At 43.5% G+C, this 20,469-nt stretch overlaps 1 protein-coding gene across 1 annotated transcript in view; it reads right to left on the reverse strand.

Moving 5' to 3' along the window:
* The window catches only part of DYNC2LI1 (dynein cytoplasmic 2 light intermediate chain 1), a 67,948-nt gene extending 52,440 nt beyond the window's left edge, over positions 1 to 15,508 (reverse strand). Inside the window, exons 1-3 of the mRNA XM_088477521.1 lie at positions 15,358 to 15,508; positions 11,799 to 11,916; positions 8,324 to 8,358 (exon numbers count right to left, since the gene is read on the reverse strand). Of these exons, the coding sequence (XP_088333647.1) occupies positions 8,324 to 8,358; positions 11,799 to 11,916; positions 15,358 to 15,371 (167 nt within the window). The 5' untranslated portion in view covers positions 15,372 to 15,508. The remainder of the gene's footprint in view (positions 1 to 8,323; positions 8,359 to 11,798; positions 11,917 to 15,357) is intronic.
* Positions 15,509 to 20,469: the final 4,961 nt, after the last annotated feature.

Consider the following 20,469-nt stretch of genomic DNA (forward strand, 5'->3'; position numbering starts at 1 on the left):
GCGATGATTGATGTAGAAAACGACCAGCGGGAGCGTGCATCGCTGGTCATTTTCAAACTTTTTATGCCAGATTTGTGAAACATTAATGAGCGATTGAACGCTAATGATGTCGTTATCGTTCATTTTAATCGCCTAGTGGATACGGGGCATAAGTTTCAGTCTGGAAAGACAGCTGATTACAGACACCTGTGTGAGTCTAGTAAAAGAGCTGCAGAGACACTGGGAAACTGATCCTAACAGTGAAGTAGTGGCCCAGGGATGACTAGTGTTAGGGATCCTGGACCTGTGAGTCCACTAAAGAACAGTATTGCTGTTTGGAAGATTCTGTGTACCAGCCTGTAACATTTTGCCTGTGAACACTGCACTGTCCTGTATTCCTGCCTGTGGTGAAAAAATAAACATCTGTTCTACTTTACCTGGTCTATGTGATTCTTGTCACAATAATATATTATATATATATATATATATATATATATATATATATATATCCAAGTGACGGACGGAACTCCGGGGCTGATATAACAAAAATCACAGCACGCTGTCTAATAAGTGGTCGACATTTCAGAGCACCTATGCTCTTTTATCAAGACACAATCAAATAATAACATACAAAATACAAACATATATACATACCAAAATCACCCGGGTGCTCGTGTCACGCTGGCCCGTCCGAGTCCCGATGACGTCGTGGGCGCACATCGCGCCGGCGGTCAGTGACTCACAGGGGGGCGTGTCCATAGTGCATACCATCACCAGGGGAACTGGGAAGCAAGGTACAAGGATTAAGCAGCTGTAAGATGCGCTACATCATCAATCACATAATAATAAACTGTCGGCAATAGACACACACTAGAAGAAAGACTATGTGACACACATAATAGTGAACATGTAATATACATTAATCATACGAATACTGCATGGTAAGGTCTCCGGTATAACAGCTCTCTCCAAGGTACTAAGTAAACTGCAACCACTATTTCTAGAGATACTGCATGGTGAAATCCTAAAAATATGAGCTCTCCCCAAGGTACTATACAATGCACTGAAATCACGTACACAGCTGCCTGAAACAAATCAGAAAGAATAAGTAAATAAAGCAAACCATCCAGTCCCAGCATAATAGGAAGTTACAGAAAACAACTTAAAGATAACATTTCATTCAGTCCCCACAGGTGCACAGTTTGCAAAGTGTGAATCCAATAGGCTCATTTTTGGAGCAATGTGCGGTCCCTGTCCCCACCTCTCAAGTTGGGGGTTACCCAGTCAATCATTTTGTATTTAATGGTGGAGACACTGTGATGGAAATCCTTGAAATGTTTGGCCACTGGCTGGTCCGATCCTCTGCCTTCAATAGCCGCTCTAATGTTGGAACGGTGCAGGGCCAGTCTCTCTTTGAACTGACGAGAGGTTTTTTCCACATAAAGCATACCACATGGGCACCTCACTATATACACTACGAACCTGCTGGAACATGTCAATGGGTATTTAATAAGGAACTTTTTACCTGATCTAGGATGGTAAAACGCATTACCTGTTTCTAAAAAACTGCATGTAATGCACCCTATACATTTATAGTTACCTGCTGGGCGAGTCAAAAAATTAGTTGAGGATGCCTTAGTTTGATGACTTACATCATTATGCACAACGATGTCCTTAATATTCCTCCCCCTCTTATAGGAGGTTAGGCGGGTAATTTCGGATCATTGGCAACAATGGGCCATATCTCATTGGCTGAACGTATAAACTGTCTGCTAGCTGTGGTAAATTGTTGGGTCCAAACCACCTTAATGGAACTCTCTTTGGGTCCAAGGGATGTCAACGCCTGAGTTTTTGAAATAGCCAGTACTTTATCCTTCGCCCTTTTCAGTATCTTGTAGTGATACCCACGTTTAAGAAACTTACGGGACATGTTGTCTATTTGTTGTATAGCATCTACTCTATCACTACAGATTCTCAAAATTCTCAAGAATTGAGAGTACGGAAGTCTCAGTTTCAAGGGTGCTGGGTGATGACTACTAGCTTGCAAAGTAGTATTTCGATCCGTGGGTTTATAGAACATGGTGGCTTGAAGCTCATAGGAATCGCTTTGGTTGATGGTAACGTCCAAATAGTGGTCTGAGCTATAGCTGTTCTCAAACGTAAATTTAATAGCATGTTGTTTATTATTGAGATCAGTCATTAACTGTAAAAACTGTTCCAAAGGCCCCGACCACAGAAAGAAGATATCGTCTATATATCTGGAGTACCCACTGATGTATTTGACAATATTGGGATCTAGAAAGAAGAATTCATCTTCAACTCCAAACATATAGATGTTAGCGAAGCTGGGTGCTACGCATGAACCCATAGCACACCCAGTTCGTTGGGTGTATATCTTGCTATCAAATAGGAAATAGTTCCTGGTCAGGGTATGTTCCAACAGGACCGCAAAAAATCACCCGTGGGGACTGAATGAAATGTTATCTTTAAGTTGTTTTCTATAGCTTCCTATTATGCTGGGACTGGATGGTTTGCTTTATTTACTTATTCTTTCTGATTTGTTTCAGGCAGCTGTGTACGTGATTTCAGTGCATTGTACAGTACCTTGGGGAGAGCTCATATTTTTAGGATTTCACCATGCAGAATCTCTAGAAATAGTGGTTGCAGTTTACTTAGTACCTTGGAGAGAGCTGTTATACCGGAGACCTTACCATGCAGTATTCGTATGATTAATGTATATTACATGTTCACTATTATGTGTGTCACATAGTCTTTCTTCTAGTGTGAGTCTATTGCCGACAGTTTATTATTATGTGATTGATGATGTAGCGCATCTTATAGCTGCTTAATCCTTGTACCTTGCTTCCCAGTTCCCCTGGTGATGGTATGCACTATGGACCACGCCCCCCAGTGAGTCACCGACCACCGGCGCGATGCGCGCCCACAACGTTATCGGGACTCGGACGGGCCAGCGTGACACGAGCACCCGGGTGATTTTGGTATGTATATGTGTTTGTATTTTGTATGCTATTATTTGATTGTGTCTTGATAAAAGAGCATAGGTGCTCTGAAACGTTGACCACTTATCAATCCACGGCACGGCATTCCCTATGTTCAAAGGAGTTGCAGTTTGAAAAGCATGTGAGTGCCGAGTTTGTATGATATTTTTTATATATATATATATATATATATATATATTTATATACATATACATACACACACACACACGCTTGATTTTAAAATTATACATATGGTATAAGGTAACATGTAGGATTTTTTACACAGAGATGGGTAATACCTGTTTCACAGATGCAGGATATGTTTTAATAGTTCATATAATCTAGAAGTATACCGATTGTTGTGTTAAATTTGGTGTTATCAGAAGAATTGCATTTCACTATTTTGTTATTATTTTTTGATATGTGTATATCCACATGTTGTATTGCATGTATTGACACTTTTCATTTGTTTGTTTTTTTCACTTCCTTTATTTTTAATTTCCCACAGCGTTAATGGCTCAGGGCCTGATTCAGAGCCGCTCGTTCGCTATGAGCGATGTTCGCACAACTGCACATGCGTATGGGTCGTAATGCGCATGCGCAAACCAGTCATTGCGGTCGGAAATCGAGCGCTCGCAAAACAGCGAGGGGCTGCTAATTTGATTGACAGAATGTACCGTTTGTGGGTGGTAACAGGGGAAGGTGCTTGAAAACGGGGGAGTGGAGATCCGAACGCAGGCGTACCTAACGGTCAAAAGGGCGTTTAATGGGAGTGCATAATTAGTAAAGGAGCGTCATTGAACACATCACTTGGTTGTCTTTTAGCCTGAACTGCTCGCAGTGATTGCGGTAGGAAAAACCTACCACAAGCACTGCGAGCAGTTCAGATGCCTTTCGATGTACCCGATTAATCATATAAATACTGGAGATGACGTGTGTTGCGAACGGCAAAGGGGCGTCTTTACAAAATAGCGAGCGCATTTTTCGTTCGCTCGCTCAGACATAGAGGCGTCAACAAACCGCAATGAGCGAGCGCTCAATTTAAATAGCCGGCCCCTTTTTTGGAACGACAGTCCGCAAATAGCTTCCGGCTCTGAATCAGGCCCTCAGTCCGGATGGACTGTGCACGCATCCGTCACTATGGAGACACAGACACCATGGAAACCCCTGGTCCATCCCGGATGATGTCACTTCCAGGAGTGGGGGCGCGGCAAGCGCTGGACGCCGGAGACCCGCAGGAGGATGGGTGAGTCTTGATTAATTACTTAATAAAATGTGCACTGTTTTTAATCACTGTTGTGTGTCCTGATGAAGGGGTGACTGACCCCGAAACGTCAATCTTAATACACCAGTTTGGTCACAAGTCTTGGAGTGCCACCTTATTTTGTTACATATACACACACTGTACATACATACACACAAAGTGGAGTGCGCTATTGCATGTTAGTAAGTAATGGTAGGGATTGGAGAGGAGACATTAATTTAGAAAGTAAGAGTATTTTGATGAAGTATGCTCTGCCCAAATTTAATAGCAGGAGACTTAAAAAAAAAAAAAAAAAAAAAAGTTCTCTAGCTATACTATGGTCTTTTTATACTATGGTCTTTATACTATGGTCTTGGTGATGTTGATCTCATAGAGGTTGCTTAGGTATTTGGGTTTTTTAATTGACTTAAAACTATAACATTCTCTCAAATTCACCAATCATTAGAGGAGACAGAGAGGACTTTGGGGTACTGAGAAATAGGGGAAAATCAAAAGTTAATACAGATAATTTGTTGCTTTATTTCCTATGTGGATATTCTACATGGTAGGCCAGTCTTGGAAAATTCTTGTTATTATTACCTTTTACTTATAAAGGCACCAAAAGTGTCTGCAGCACAGTACAGGAGAGGGTAAAAACTAAAACATGCAACACAACATAAACTAAGTACAATACACAACAGTTAACCACAGCGTAAGTACATAGTAGAAGTACAAAACATTCTTAACACACCACAGACGGGGTAGGGAAAATAACAGAGTATTGGTATAGAAACCTGCTGTATCTTGGAAGAGCATACAGTGGCGAGTGAAAAGGGGGAGGACCCTACAGGGGTCAATTACTACATCATTAAGTAACACTTTGTCTCTAAATATGAAGAAATAGCTCTATAAATGGATGACACAGCCCTACAAATAACTCAGAAAATTCTGGAGTAAAAATGATCTGAGCATGTCCCTCATTTCCCTTCCAGATATTCAGCCAGAACATACTTTACCTCATAGTTCCCTTTGTATAGACATTCTTGATCTATTATTTAGGTATCACCATCTCCAGGTTTGGTGAGACTATTTTAAATTCAGTGCCATACCAAGAGCAAGGCTGAGCACTGGCCATCTCCTCCTCAGGGTAAAATTAGCATTACCAAAATTTATCCGCCAGTTATTTTAAATTACATGACATCCGCTCCATGGCTACCGTAATAACTGTTTTACCAAATACCAACGCTCTTTTCACATTGGGTTTTTTTTTTAAGAAAATAAAAATAAAACATAACTCGTATAATAACACATGCCAAAAGCCACAAAGGCAACAAGTAAACAGTCACATAAACAGGTTACCAGACTGGATCGTATGATACAGTGGGGTGTGGTTAAGACAGTGTCTAGAATAGATAGACATTCATAGATCGACAACAGATGGTAGACAAATAGATCAAATGGTCATTTAAGCCTTACCCTAACCCTTCCCCTAGTGCCTAACCCTAACCCTCCCAAAGTACCTAAACCAAACCCTCACCCTAGTCAGTGCCTAACCGTCCCCTTTCGCAATGAACCATAACCCTGCAGCAAATGCCTAACGCTAACCCTTTAACTGTTGAAAAAGCATGAAAAAAAACGCATCGACCTTTGCACTGTTGACCATTTGTCAGTCGACCTTCTGGTGTTCACCTATTGAGTGACACTGTCGATCTTTAATCCTGATACCGACGCAGTGTAAGAATGAAAGTCACTAAAATAAATACATGAAGAGCATTACCAGTGTTTATGGTAACTGCTAGAAAATTGTTTTGTGAAAGTTTTGCGGGCCCCCGGTACACCGTAGCTCCCTATTCGTAAAAGATATGGTACAGCCAATAAAAGGACAACTTGGCCTTGGCTGGAAACAACAGGACCAATTCTCATCTCATTGCTAAAAACCTATTGTAATCCTCTAGGGCAGTGTTGGCTAACCTTGACACTCCATCTGTTATGGAACTACATAACCCAGCATGCACTGCTACAGTTTTGCTATTAGGGCATGCTAAAACTGTGGCAGGGCATGCTGGGATATATAGTTCCACAACAGCTGGAGTGTCAAGGTTAGCCAACACTGCTCTAGGGAGTCTGTAGCTTTATAGATTCTATCTAATCGGGCAACCAAGTCATATTCTTCATGTATTGAGTGCAATCTAATTTTCTGATTAAACGGCTCAAATCACTGAGGATACAATAGGGCATGCCAAATTAACATAGGAGAGACATCTGGGTCATCATAAATTGTGAAATAATTTCTTATCTCTATATGTAACTGTAGTTTTAACTGGAGATTGAGAAGGCATGTTTCATTCATGCAACAGGTATACTGGTGTGTACCAGACTGATGACCTTCTATGTCACAGTCATCAGCCCATGATCCAACCAGCTGGTGGGAAAGATACTGTAACAACATGAAGGATGTGCTGCGCAAGATCAACACTTAAAAGATAATATCCAGACTTGTGTGGACTTATCATGTAATTTTCATAGGTTTGCAGCTGCCACAGGTTAGCACTAGCGGGTGTCGACCTCCATGAGGTCAATATGAGAATGTCAACTTGTTCGAATTGTCGACATGTTTAGTATGTTGACAGTGACCCTATTGCCAGGTACACACTAGACGATATGTCGTCCGATCCGGCCGGATCGGACAATGTATCAGGCACATCGTCGTGTGTGCCCTCAATGTCACCGACGATGCGCGCCCACGTACCCCGTCAGCGTCATCGCCCGTCGAACCTGCATGCAAGTTCGACAGGCGACATAGTTAGTGAGGGCCATGCTGCCCCGCTATCGTGCCGTCGCTTCCGAAGTCGGTACACATTAGACATCGTCTAGTGTGTACCGGCCTTAGGGCCTGATTCAGACCCATTCGCGAGCGCATATCGCTTGCAAGTGGGTCGATGGTCGGCCAGTACGCACGCGTGAGCCCTGGAGCGAGTGAGAACTTCACTCGCTCCGGGGCTCGCTACAAAATGGGGCGGCTGTCGATCAACGTTTTGTAGACGGGGAGGGGGGATGGCTGGACAAACTGAGTCGTTCCCGGACGGAACGCCTGCAGTTTGTGGGCGGCCCTACTGACATCATTCGTGATGACAGTAGTGAACTTCCTGCTCTATTAGAGCAGAAAGGTTACTCGGGGTTGCGGGAACCGAGACCCTACCACAAGGGTCTCGTCGCAAGCCTGATGGTCGCGATAATCGCGACCATCGTCAGGCCGCTCGCAAAAGCTGTGGGTGGTCACCCACAGCTATGCGAGCGGCCTGGAGGCTGATTTTTTTTTAAATCCGCCCTGATTCAGAGCGAGCTCTGAATCAGGCCCTTAGCTCATAAAAGAAAGGTTCAAATGGTATACTGCCAACAGTAAAAAGGTCAACATTCAGAATGTCAGCATCAGGTGGTCGACACATTAAGAATGTCGACAGTCAAAAGGTCGACATGGTCATTAGGTCCACCACTGATATGTAGACAAGTATTTTGGTCGACATGGTTAAATGGTTGACACATTCAAAAGATTGACATTTAACATGTCAACACTAAAATGTCAACATTGTTTTTTTGATGATTTTTAGGTTTAGGGTTAGGCTAAAATAACATAAAAAAACTGTCATTTTTTTGTGTCCACGTTAAATGTTCACCTTTGAATGTGTCGACCATTTAACCATGTCAACCTAAATACATGTCTACATATCAGTGGTCGATATAATGACATTTTGACTGTCGACATCCAGAATGTGTCAACCTTTTTACTGTCAAACAATCATACCCATTCAAATTTCCTGAGATTATAAAAAAAGATGACAGCTGGATGAAGGGGAACGATGTTTGCACTAGGAGGCTTTATTTTATAGAAAAAGTGACACAAAAACTGTCTCCTTGCAGGTAAGGTGGTATCCAATGCTGTATAGATATGAATATGTCTATAAGGTAAATTTAGGTATTAAATGAGAAATATTTTACTTATGTTTACACTTATCTTGCTTTAAATGGCAATTATGAAATAGATGTTTTGTTTTCTTGCACTGAACACGAAACATATAAGAAACAGCACTTTATCAAAGCGTACCTGTCAGTGCATCGGAGGATAATGGTTGTTTTTCCCTGTAACACAGACAAGTACGTAATAAAATCAATACAATAATAACACAATACAATAGTATAATTACATGGTGACAGTAAACAAAAAACACTGATCTTTAAGATGTTCTAGTCTAGTGCTACAATTTACTAAATACAGTACATTAAAGTCTTCACTATTTACTATCATACAATTAGGTAAATATCTAGGACACATTGTTGTCAATTAAATTAATGGGCGAATTACAAGGGACACTTCTGATGTGCCATTGCGATGGCATGGGAATGCTGGTAATAGCACCCTACATTGCCCTGATTTTGCAGCTAGATAGCACATTTTAGTTCTTAGCCCCACAGGCGTGCCTCTTAAAATATACAATTTAGTAGCTCGTAGATGCAGATGAAGTGATAGGCGGAGGGTACAGGCTGGGAACATGTGAGAGACGGGGGGTATGGGCTGGGAACATGTGAGAGATGGGAGGTACAGGCTCTGGAGTATGTGATAGATGGAGGGTACAGGCTGGGAGTATGTGAGAGATGGAGGGTACAGGCTGGGAGTATGTGATAGATGGAGGGTACAGGCTGGGAGTATGTGAGAGATGGAGGGTACAGGCTGGGAGTATGTGAGAGATGGATGGTACAGGCTGGGAGTATGTGAGAGATGGAGGGTACAGGCTGGGAACATGTGAGAGATAGAGGGTACAGGCTGGGAACATGTGAGAGACGGAGGGTACAGGCTCTGGAGTATGTGAGAGATGGAGGGTACAGGCTGGGAGTATGTGAGAGATGGAGGGTACAGGCTCTGGAGTATGTGAGAGATGGAGGGTACAGGCTAGAAATATGTGAGAGATGGAGGGTATAGGCTGGGAATATGTGAGAGATGGAGGGTACAGGCTGGGAATATGTGAGAGATGGAGGGTACAGGCTGGGAGTATGTGAGAGATGGAGGGTACAGGCTGGGAATATGTGAGAGATGGGGGGTACAGGCTGGGAATATGTGAGAGATGGAGGGTACAGGCTGGGAGTATGTGAGAGATGGAGGGTACAGGCTGGGAGAATGTGAGAGATGGAGGGTACAGGCTGGGAACATGTGAGAGACGGAGGGTACAGGCTCTGGAGTATGTGATAGATGGAGGGTACAGGCTGGGAGTATGTGAGAGATGGAGGGTACAGGCTGGGAGTATGTGAGAGATGGAGGGTACAGGCTCTGGAGTATGTGATAGATGGAGGGTACAGGCTGGGAGTATGTGAGAGATGGAGGGTACAGGCTCTGGAGTATGTGAGAGATGGAGGGTACAGGCTCTGGAGTATGTGAGAGATGGAGGGTACAGGCTGGGAATATGTGAGAGATGGGGAGTACAGGCTGGGAATATGTGAGAGATGGGGGGTACAGGCTGGGAATATGTGATAGATGGAGGGTACAGGCTGGGAATATGTGAGAGATGGGAGGTACAGGCTGGGAATATGTGAGAGATGGGGGGTACAGGCTGGGAATATGTGAGAGATGGAGGGTACAGGCTGGGAATATGTGAGAGATGGAGGGTACAGGCTGGGAATATGTGAGAGATTGAGGGCACAGGCTGGGAATATGTGAGAGATGGAGGGTACAGGCTTGGAATATGTGAGAGATGGAGGGTACAGGCTGGGAATATGTGAGAGATGGAGGGCACAGGCTGGGAATATGTGAGAGATGGAGGGCACAGTCTGGGAATATGTGAGAGATGGAGGGTACAGGCTGGAAATATGTAGGAGATGGAGGGTACAGGCTGGGAATATGTGAGAGATGGAGGGTACAGGCTGGGAATATGTGAGAGATGGAGGGTATAGGCTGGGAATATGTGAGAGATTGAGGGTACAGGCTGGGAATATGTGAGAGATGGAGGGTACAGGCTGGGAAAATGTGATTGATGGAGGGTACAGGCTGGGAATATGGAATTACAGGTACAAGTTTCGACTAAACTGACCCAGCATGCATCTGTATGTAGGTAAGAAACTGTTGTGAATAATGAAATATTCTTAGTAAAGTGCTGCATAAAATGAGGTACTCTATAAAAACTACAAAGGAAAAGAAAAAACAACAATAACCGCGCTTTTATACCTTAAAAAAACAGCACAGTGTTAAATTTAATTACAAAATATTTAATATCTATATATAAAAAATAGTAATACAATCATTATCTCAGCGCTTTCTTTAGAACATATACATTGTATAAACCATAAAAATGTAAAACTCAACGGATAATTAGACATTGGTACATTGTATCAGCTGGTTGCTAAAACGTTTGAAAGGATCCACAGTGAGCCTATCTTGATGTTTTCTCTTTTATTGTGACTGTGGCAAATAATGCAATAAAATCCACTGATCCTTGAGGTTTTTTGCCGTTAATTATCAAGATCCTTTTTCTATGCCACAATGTTCAAACTATTCATTTACAGTCAATCATTAGGAAAAGGAGCAAAAAAGGAAATATTCCAACCGATGTCGCTGTATAGTTATTGAATGTCTGTGTATATATACAACAAACTTTCCGTATCACTGCAATCTGGTACGGTGACGTTAGGCCACTCACCCAATATGTTTGTGTCCCGACGTGGGAGATGTGCAGGAAATGTTATTGGTTTGAGCTCTCAGCAGCGCTGGGCTCAGGACTCACCAGCAGCAGAGAATAACCAGCGGCCGCCGTATTCACGTCTCCAATTTGGCCACAAACTGATCCAGGTGTGTGTATCCCAGCGTGGGTGATATATGGAGTTAATGTTGCTACGGTACTTGATAGCGCTGGGCTGGGGACTCACCTGTAACGAACAGCGGGCACCGTGTTTGAAATCCAATGCGGCTGCACCCGGCAGATCGTAGTGTGCAAATCAGCTGGTTCCAAGATTTAGAAAAAATGTCTCACTAACGCGTTTCTTCCCCGGCTGGGGATTTCTTCAGAGGGGTGTGTTTTCCAGGTCTCACAGAATCACAAGTGAAATAATATCTCCAACTGTGAATCTTTTAAAATGTGTCAGTACACCTGTGCACCTGCTGGGCACCCTGGAAAGCGTGAACTGTGTGGGGTCCTGAGGACCAAGTTTGAGAACCACTGCTCTATAAAAACTAAACTGCTAATAATTAATCATAAGAATGCTAACGTGGCCCTAAATAAAATTGTGCAGCTCTCAAATCCCTCTTTACAAAACGGTTCACAACTTTGGCCCTAGTTTCAACTTTTGAAGGAAATATGGCCAGACCTTGTACAGCATAAGATCATCTTAACTGATCTTTGGAAAGCCTGGAAAAATATATCTTAAATTCTAAAACATTGCTTCTTTTGTATTGTGATTCCCATTGTAATGTGGTCGCCATTTTCTCAGAACATAAATAGGTGCTGTTATACAGTACATACCCTACTACTTATAACATAAAACATGTCATTCATGCATACATATTAAAAACTGGGAAAGATTCTTATTTATCGTACCCCATGTTTACTGCCTATAAAGAACACCGATCGCTCAGTCTCTATCGATACTTCTGAGTCATCCTTCGCACTTTCCTTTTTCTGCACCTCGGCTATTGAAAGGTCCCAAAGGTTATCACTGGAATAAGAGATAAATCCAGGTGAATTAACACAGTTGTTAAAGTACTGATACATTACTAGGACATTTCTGGATTTGTATATGGTGACCCATCAATATATAGCTATTCCAATGTTTGTTTTCTGTATCAAATTTTGATACATAGGGAATAATACCAAATTAAACATGAAACACTGTAAGGGGAAAAAGTAAGCGTAGTGAAAAAATACAATAATTTTACTACTTTATTTGTACACACATTTGTTTGGTCGGTTTGGTAGTTTGCAGATCAACTTGGAAATGTGCATGTTGGATGCAATAAAAAATGACTGGAACATAAATGAAGCTGGATTGACAGACATTGCCCAATCTGGTCTAGAAAATGACAGCTAGAATCTGATTGGTTGCTATGGACAATGCCTTCATTTTCACTTTATAGGAGTTTTAGTAAATCTACTCCTGTGTCCTCCAAAATGTAGACTTTATATTCCCCATTGAGTGCAAATTCTTCATATATATCCAACTCCCAACTGTCCATGTTTAGGTAGGACAGTCCTGTCGTCCCACCTGCGGGCCGCAGTGTCTCATAGGGGGGCAGCATTGGAGTCTCACAGCTGCTTTGCATAGCAGCTTGTGAACTGATGACGTGCACATGCGCATGCCATCTGTCCACAGTGTGGTGAGAGCCTAGGGGCAGCCCAGCATCTCTGGGAGTGATAAAAACAGGGACGTTCTGCATGACCACGCCCTTTCCCATGATGCCACACCCCATTTTTTTGGGGGGGTACAGTCTCGACTTGCAACTTAAGAATGTTCTGAGTTATGATATACTGTATATTTGTGTGAGCTATGGTTTAAAATGACAATGGGGATAGCGGCATGTCGACACAGTAGTAATGTGATGTAAAGCATTGTAACTGTGTAGGTTTTCGTTACTGCCTCACAGCACTGAGGTCATGGGTTCGATTCCCACCATGGCCCTACATGTGTGGAGTTTGTATATTCTCCCTGTGCTTGCGTGGGTTTCCTCCGGGTACTCCGGTTTCCTCCCACACTCCAAAAAATATACTGGTAGGTTAATTGGCTCCCAACACAAAATTACCCCTAGTGTGTATGTGTGTGCGTGTACATGTGGTAGGGAATATAGATTGTAAGCTCCACTGGGGCAGGGACTGATGTGAATGTCCAGATCTTCTCTGTAAAAGCGCTGCGGAATATGTGTGCGCTATATAAATAACTGGTAATAATAATAATAATCATGTTTAAAGTTCTAAAGCCAACACGGTTACAATGCTCAATGTCTCTTTGGCAAATACACAGAGTAGCAAAGTCTGTGGAGGCTTCATGATCCACAGGTGGCTGAACATTCGACCTTGAAATTAGTCCAACCAGGGCAGAAACCTTGCTAGACTGTACAGGAGAGCCCCGCCGTTTACCCTACAGCTGCATAAACTCCTCTCACGTTATCAATGACCAAAGGATGCCCATGGACCTCCCCAGTTTGTGGCTTCAACATATCTGCTAAAGCAGGATGCATCACAGTGGAACACCAGCTGTCTGCATATAGAAGTCTGAAATAACCCCCCATCCCCAACAGGTCTGCAGTTTACACTGTTAGCCATTTGAAGCATCTAGGAAAAGCCAGCTCTGTGCGCAACATTCCATACAAGATGTGTATAATATATAGACAAGGAAACACGGAGAAGACATCCTGATGAGACACGTGCCATATGCAGATCAGACCTCAATCCGAGCTGATGAAATCATGGCACAATGCGTAATATTTCTATTATGATCTGGTAGCAGAGGAGGGAGCCTGTGGCACCCACTTAATACTACATTCAGGAAAGAGTGAGGGCTCACTTATAAAGAGCGGATAGTTGCCCAATGTATAGTTCTCTAAAGACCTGTGCTCCATCAATACAAGTTCTGGGTGTGTTAGAACAATGCACATCCATACATTTACCAGCTTGCAAAGTGTTTTGAGTTACAGCTATATAGTGGACAACTTCTGTACAGACAATCTGTTGTGATTAGCACAACCTAAGAGGCAAGAGAAATTGAATTAGTGACTAGAAATGGGTACAAAGGGTGAAGAGTGGAAAAGGAATTGCAGGTGTTAGGTTAGGAAATACTGTTATTGGGAGAGAGATAAAGAGTGGGGACAAAATGCCATGAGGAAGAGAGGAAAGTAGGGGTGACAAGGAGTGAAATGGCGGAATTAAGATAAAGTCTAAGTGGAATAGGAAAAAGATTACCAGTTACAGTATATACATAATGTGTTATTAGAAGTTGATCACTCGACTGTGATATAGGGATGGCTGTTGGCAGACATCGATGTTCCCGATCCAATGGAAATATTTATTGCATTTGATGCTGGGATTGCGATTATTGCCATTATCGCATGCTACTTTCCAATGGCTGCTTCTGCAGGAAGGAGAACTCAGAGGGGCTGATTCAACCGTTAGAGCTAGCGGCTGTCAGCGCCAGGCACCCGACGGAGTAATTCAATTGATCCTCCATTTGGGCGCGAACAGGCGAGCAGCAATATGCGAAAAGTCTGTGTATTGGGCGCCCAAATTGAAGAGTGGGCAACCTAACCAGGACTTGAGACGGATATCACCACTATACGCGGTTAAACCCTGTCTAATTGGGCGAAACAAGCACACTGATTAACGAGAGCCCAAAAACAATTGAATTGCTACGTTGGGCGCACCATTAATTATGGCGGCGCCCAAATCAATTGAATTGCCCCCAGAGAGTCCACAGCAGAGGTTCTTTGCACATACATCAGGTGTACACTGTGCATGCGTACCACCATACCATCAATGGTAAAGTTATTGATTGGTTACCATGAGATGGCTACGTACCATAGAAAAGCATGTTGTGATGGTGGCATCACCCTCACACCTTCTGATGGCCATGTTTATACACTCCGATAACAATGAGTAACTGCGAAATACTAGTGTGATCCAATGCATGTGCAGGATTATCAGACCTTCAGAGCCGGATTATCCATTAGGCCAGTGGGGTACATGGGGTACTGGCTGTCACATTCAGGGGTACTGCAACAATTTTCTTCAATGCCAGGACATCGATTAGTCCTTGTACTTGTCGCACTACATGCTGCACTGAGATGTTTGGTGCCACCAGGTAACTTGTGTACATCTTATGCATGTTATGGAGGGTCTGACATACTGATGTGGAGTTCATGTTTGTGTGTGTGTATGTATGTACACACACATATATATACATACACACATTTACTGTATATATGAACACATATACATATATATATATATACACACACACATACATTTACTGTGTGTGTATACATTATATATATATACACACACACATTATTTCGTCAGTGACAATAGGATATAACACAATTACACATAAACGCAATCCGTGCCAATCACTGTGCCCACAGGAGCCAGGCCTACCCGCCCATTCGTGTACCTGGAGCGGGGCATAGCTTCTCTGCGTACACGGCTCCAGGACAAATCCTCCGTCTCTATAGTAACGCTCGGCCACAGCAGCGCGTGGTGATTACGTCACCGCAAAGTGCATCCCGGGTATTGTAGTTTCTCCCGTCTGGTTGTTAATGGTTACAGAATCACTCAAGACTCGTTTCTGGACCCAGCAATACAAGGAGCACAAACCCCGTGTCACACAGATGGCGCCCAGCAGTATCTAGCAAGCTGTGTCAGTCATTAGTTTGCAGTCCTAAAAGTGAGAGCAGCCGTTTTATGTGGCGAGAATTAATACTAATAGTCACTTTTCTAGGAAGAAGTAGTGTAACAAGAGTACTTTGAATACATATGATAAAATGAAATAATGCACCTTCATAGCATACCTCCCAACATGACCCTCTCCAGGAGGGACACAATGCTCTTGTCCTGGACTTCCCTGGTAAGAGGCGGGGCTACAGCGCAGTTCAAAATTCAAAAAGGGGAGCCACACCAACTGTCATTTTACACACTGCCAAACATCACTGGCTGGGACTTACTGGCAGTTGGTGTGACTCCCCTATTTGAATTTTGAACTGTACTGCAGCCCCACCTCTGGAGCCGCCACCAATCATAAATTACCAGGGAAGTCCAGGACAAGACAAGCAGTGGGCAGCTGGCGACATGGGACTGAGGTGACAGGGCTGGGGAATGATGCTGAGACACACAGGGGCTGGGGGAATGAGGCTGAGAGACACACAAGGGCAGACAAACGGGCTGGATAATAAGGCTGATAGAGGTACACTGGGGCTGTAGAATGAGGCTTGGAGACACTGGGGCTGGGGGAATGAGGTTGAGACACACACTGGGCCTGGGGGGATGGTGCTGAGAGACACACAATGGGGCTGGGGGAAAGGGGCCAAGAGATACACACTGGGCAATGGGGCTGAGAGATACACTGGGGCTGGGGGAATGAGGCTGAGACATACTGGAGCTGGGGGAATAAGGCTGAGAGCCACAGGTGGGCCAGGGGATGGAGTGCCACAGATGGGCCTGAGGATGGAGACCCACAGGTGGGCCTGGGGATGGAGAGCCCCCCTACAAGTACTTCCTATTCTATTGTCTCGAAAAGATATATAACCTCGCTTACTTCGCAATTCTATTTGGAACAACAAACGTGCGCGGATTGGACTTATTAAATTATACCAACCAAAGTATAATGTGGGTATTAATTTTCCGGATAATTTTACATATAATAATGCCGCACAAATTCGTTATCTGAAGGATTGGTTGACAACTCATCAGATCTATGCAAACATGCCAATAGAACTAGGGATGTGCACTGACCCCCGTGTTTTGGTTTTGGATCTGTATCTCCTTTTGAGGTTTTGAATCTGAATTTGGTTTTGCAACACCGTCCTTGCGTGTTTTAGTTTTCGATCTGTATTTTCTTTAAAAAATTTATAAAAACCGATAAAATCACATAGGGGGGAATTCAATTCACTACGCTATTGAATAGCGACTGGAGGGACTCCCGAAGCTATTCAATACACCGTGCTGTTTGGGCACGCTTAGGATTTCTTCTCGCACCCCCCTAGGGATACGAAGAGAAATCTGACCAAAGTGCCGGGTGTGAGGCTGTTTTTCTGCATAGCGCGGCGCTAACAGCCGCTCGCCCGGCACTTCGGTCAGAGAATGCCGGTTACCGTGCCTTAACACCCTTGTTAAGGCGTAATGACCGCGATAACCGGCATTCTCCAACCACACAGCGCACTGAATTGAATAGCTCCAGGAGCTCCCTCCCGGCGCTATTCAATTCACGTTGAATTGAATCGTCCCCATAATTTGGGATTTTTTTTGTTCCTATAGTATTATTATCCTCAATAGCATTCATTTCCACTTATTTTCAGTCAATTTTGACCACCTCACAGCTCACAATATTGTTTTCATCCAGTTTAGGCACAAAAGTTGCACCAAGCTAGCTGGCTAACTAAGCTAAGTCGCAGCAGTGGGCGGCACAAACACGTGGCAGTTCAACCCCTAACATGGCACATAAGGAAACATATATTCAATAATCAAGAGGCCTGAGGTAGATGGAGTATGTATGTAGTTAAGGCAGGGAAGGGAAGGGTTGATTCAACGTAAATTTTATTAGATTTTTTTATTCCGAAGCAAATTTATGAGGGAAGAGGGGAGACCGTGGGTGAACAATATGTCCCATGTTTTGCCCACAAAATCAACTTGGTGGTTCAGAAAAATGTATAAACTTAAAGGGGCATGCAGGAAATGCTGTCTGTGGCCATAAACATTTTTGGCATTCGGCAACTGCATGTCAAAGATTGCAGCAGCTGTGGCAGTTCAACTTCCAACATGGCACATCAAGAAACAAATGTTTTTATTTTTCAAGAGGCCTGAGGGAGTTGGAGTATGTATGCAGTTGAAGGCAGGGAAAGGAAGGGTTGATTAGTTGTAAATTTAATTTAATTTTTTGATTCCAAAGCAAATTTATGAGGAAGGAGGGGAGGCATTTACAAAAAATATTTTACTAATTCGATCTTGTCCCAGTGGAGCTTCTCAGTGGTTCCGAATTAAAAAAAAAAAATCAAAGGGATATGCAGGAGATGATGTCTGTCACAACACACAAAATGGAAGCTCTGAACAGGAAGGGGGCAGAGGGATTTTAAAGTCTGGTCTTAAACATATCTTATCATTGTGCTTCTGGGATTATGCATGGGAAGCCTGGGAGGGGAGGAGAGAGAACAAATCCAAATACCATGACAAAATAGCCTCTCCATTTGGTGTTTGAGTTGAATTATTATTATTTATTATTAACATTTATTTATATGGCACCACAAATGTTCCGCAGCGCCTTACAAAGCACATAAACAAGTTGTAGACAAGCGACTTACAGAACAATACAATCCAGGACATGGATAATATATATTGCTACATTAGTGACCATAACACCCAGATAAGCAACAGAGCATAAGCAGCCAAGTGTTAGGTGCCCTAGTGGTGAGTAAGACGTAGATGAAACTAAAGTAGGGAGAAGTACAAGAGGTTAGAGAGCCCTGCTCATAAGAGCTTACATTCTAAAAGGGGAGGGGAAGACAAACAGGGGTGACACAGATGGAGAGGAAGTAATGGGTCTTGAGAGCCCGTTTGAAGGATTGCAAAGAGGTGGAGAGTCTGATGGGGATTAGGAGAGAGTTCCAGAGATGGGGAGCAGTGCGGGCAAAATCTTGGAGGCGGGAGTGGGAGAAAGTAATCAGCTGGCATGATAGGCGGCGTGCATTAGTTGAACATAGAGAGGAGAGTGAAGAGAGATGAGATGTATATGGGGGAAGATTGGGTGAGGGCTTTGTAAGTGAGCGTGAGAACCTTAAATTGGGTTCTAAAAGGAAAGGGGAGCCAGTGGAGGGCTTATAGGAGAGGGGAGGCAGCAGCATTAAGGATAGACTGGAGAGGAGAGAGATGCGATTTGGGGAGGCCAGATAGGAGGAGGTTACAGTAGTCCAGTCTGGAGATGACGAGTGAGTGTATGAGGGTTTTTGTAGCATCCTAGGTGAGATAGGGTCTGATCTTAGAAATATTTTTGAGATGGAAACGACAGGACTGTGAAAGGTTCTGGATATGTGATTTGAAGGAGAGGGATGAGTCCAGGATAACTCCAAGACCGCACACTTTGGGGCTAGATGAGATAGTTATTCCATCAATTGATAAAGAAATATTGGGGAGTGAGGTTATGTGGGAGGGTGGGAAGATGATCAGCTCTGTCTTAGACATATTAAGTTTAAGAAATCGCTGGGACATCCAGGAAGAGATGGCAGGGAGACTGTTGGAGATATGAGTCAGAAGAGAGGGGGAGAGATCAGAGGAGGAAATGTAGATTTGAGTATCATCAGCATAGAGATGATAATGGAGGTCAAAAGAGCTGATGAGTTCACCTAGAGAGGAAGTATAGAGGGAGAATAGAAGAGGTCCAAGAATAGAACCTTGAGGAACACCTACCTTAAGAGGCTGTGGGGGGGAAGAGGAGTCATGAGAGGAAACTGAGAAAGATCAGTCAGAGAGGTAGGATGACAACCAGGGCAGCGTCACGTAGACCAAGGGAGTGAAGGATATGCAGCAAGAGAGGGTGGTCCACAGTGTCAAAAGCAGCAGAGAGATCAAGGAGAATGAGAAGAGAGTAGTGGCCCTTGGATTTGGCTGCAAGGAGGTCGTTGCTGACTTTCATGAGGGCAGTTTCAGTGGAGTGGAGAGAACGGAAGCCAGACTGAAAAGGGTCAAGGAGAGAGTGGGAGGAAAGAAAAGTGGTAAGGTGTTTGTAGACAAACCGCTCAAGGAATTTGGAGGCAAAAGGGAGGAGAGAGATGGGTCGGTAGTTAGAAAGAAGGTTAGGATCAAGGGTAGGTTTTTTAAGAATGGGGGAGACAAGGGCATGCTTGAATGCAGAAGGAACAGTGCCTGATGAGAGGGAGAGGTTAATGAGGTGGGCAAGAAGGGAGCAGGCAGAAAGAGAGAGGAAGCGGAGGAGCCGGGAGGGGATAGGATCAAGGTAGAAAGGGGGGGATGACTTCCTCTCCAGATACAGGGGAGAAGGATGTTAGAGTTGGTAAAGTTGATTGGGAGGGGTGATCTGGGAAAGGAGATCAGTTGCATCTGACCAAACATGGCTGTTATGATCAAGGAAATTCAAGGCCACCAGTTTGGTATCTAAAAATCAAGGTTAAAAAATGAGAGTATTTTGCAAGTATGCCTATTTATGATTTTAGTTGAAATAAATACAGTATGAAAAAAAAAAAACAAGAAGAAAGCATAAAAAATATAAGACATATGAAACATTTGCCACACAGAAGTGGCAGACAGGATGGCAGTTTAATAAACTATAAAATTAAAATTGTCAGGCAGCAATGCCCCAAACAGCACATAATGCAAAGAAAACAGGTGCAAGATGGAATTGTCCTTGGGCCCTTCCACCCACCCTTATGTTGTATATAGTAAACAGGACAGTTTAACAAACCAATCACTTCAGCGACAGGGACTGCCAATTGTGGCTGAAAAAAATGGTTTATTCGGGCTCCCACAAAACAAGCTACCAACGGGCAGCTGACATTGCTGG

The sequence above is a fragment of the Taudactylus pleione genome, unplaced genomic scaffold (genome assembly GCF_031769625.1).
Source record: "Taudactylus pleione unplaced genomic scaffold, aTauple2 ptg000201l, whole genome shotgun sequence".
Lineage (NCBI taxonomy): Eukaryota > Metazoa > Chordata > Amphibia > Anura > Myobatrachidae > Taudactylus > Taudactylus pleione.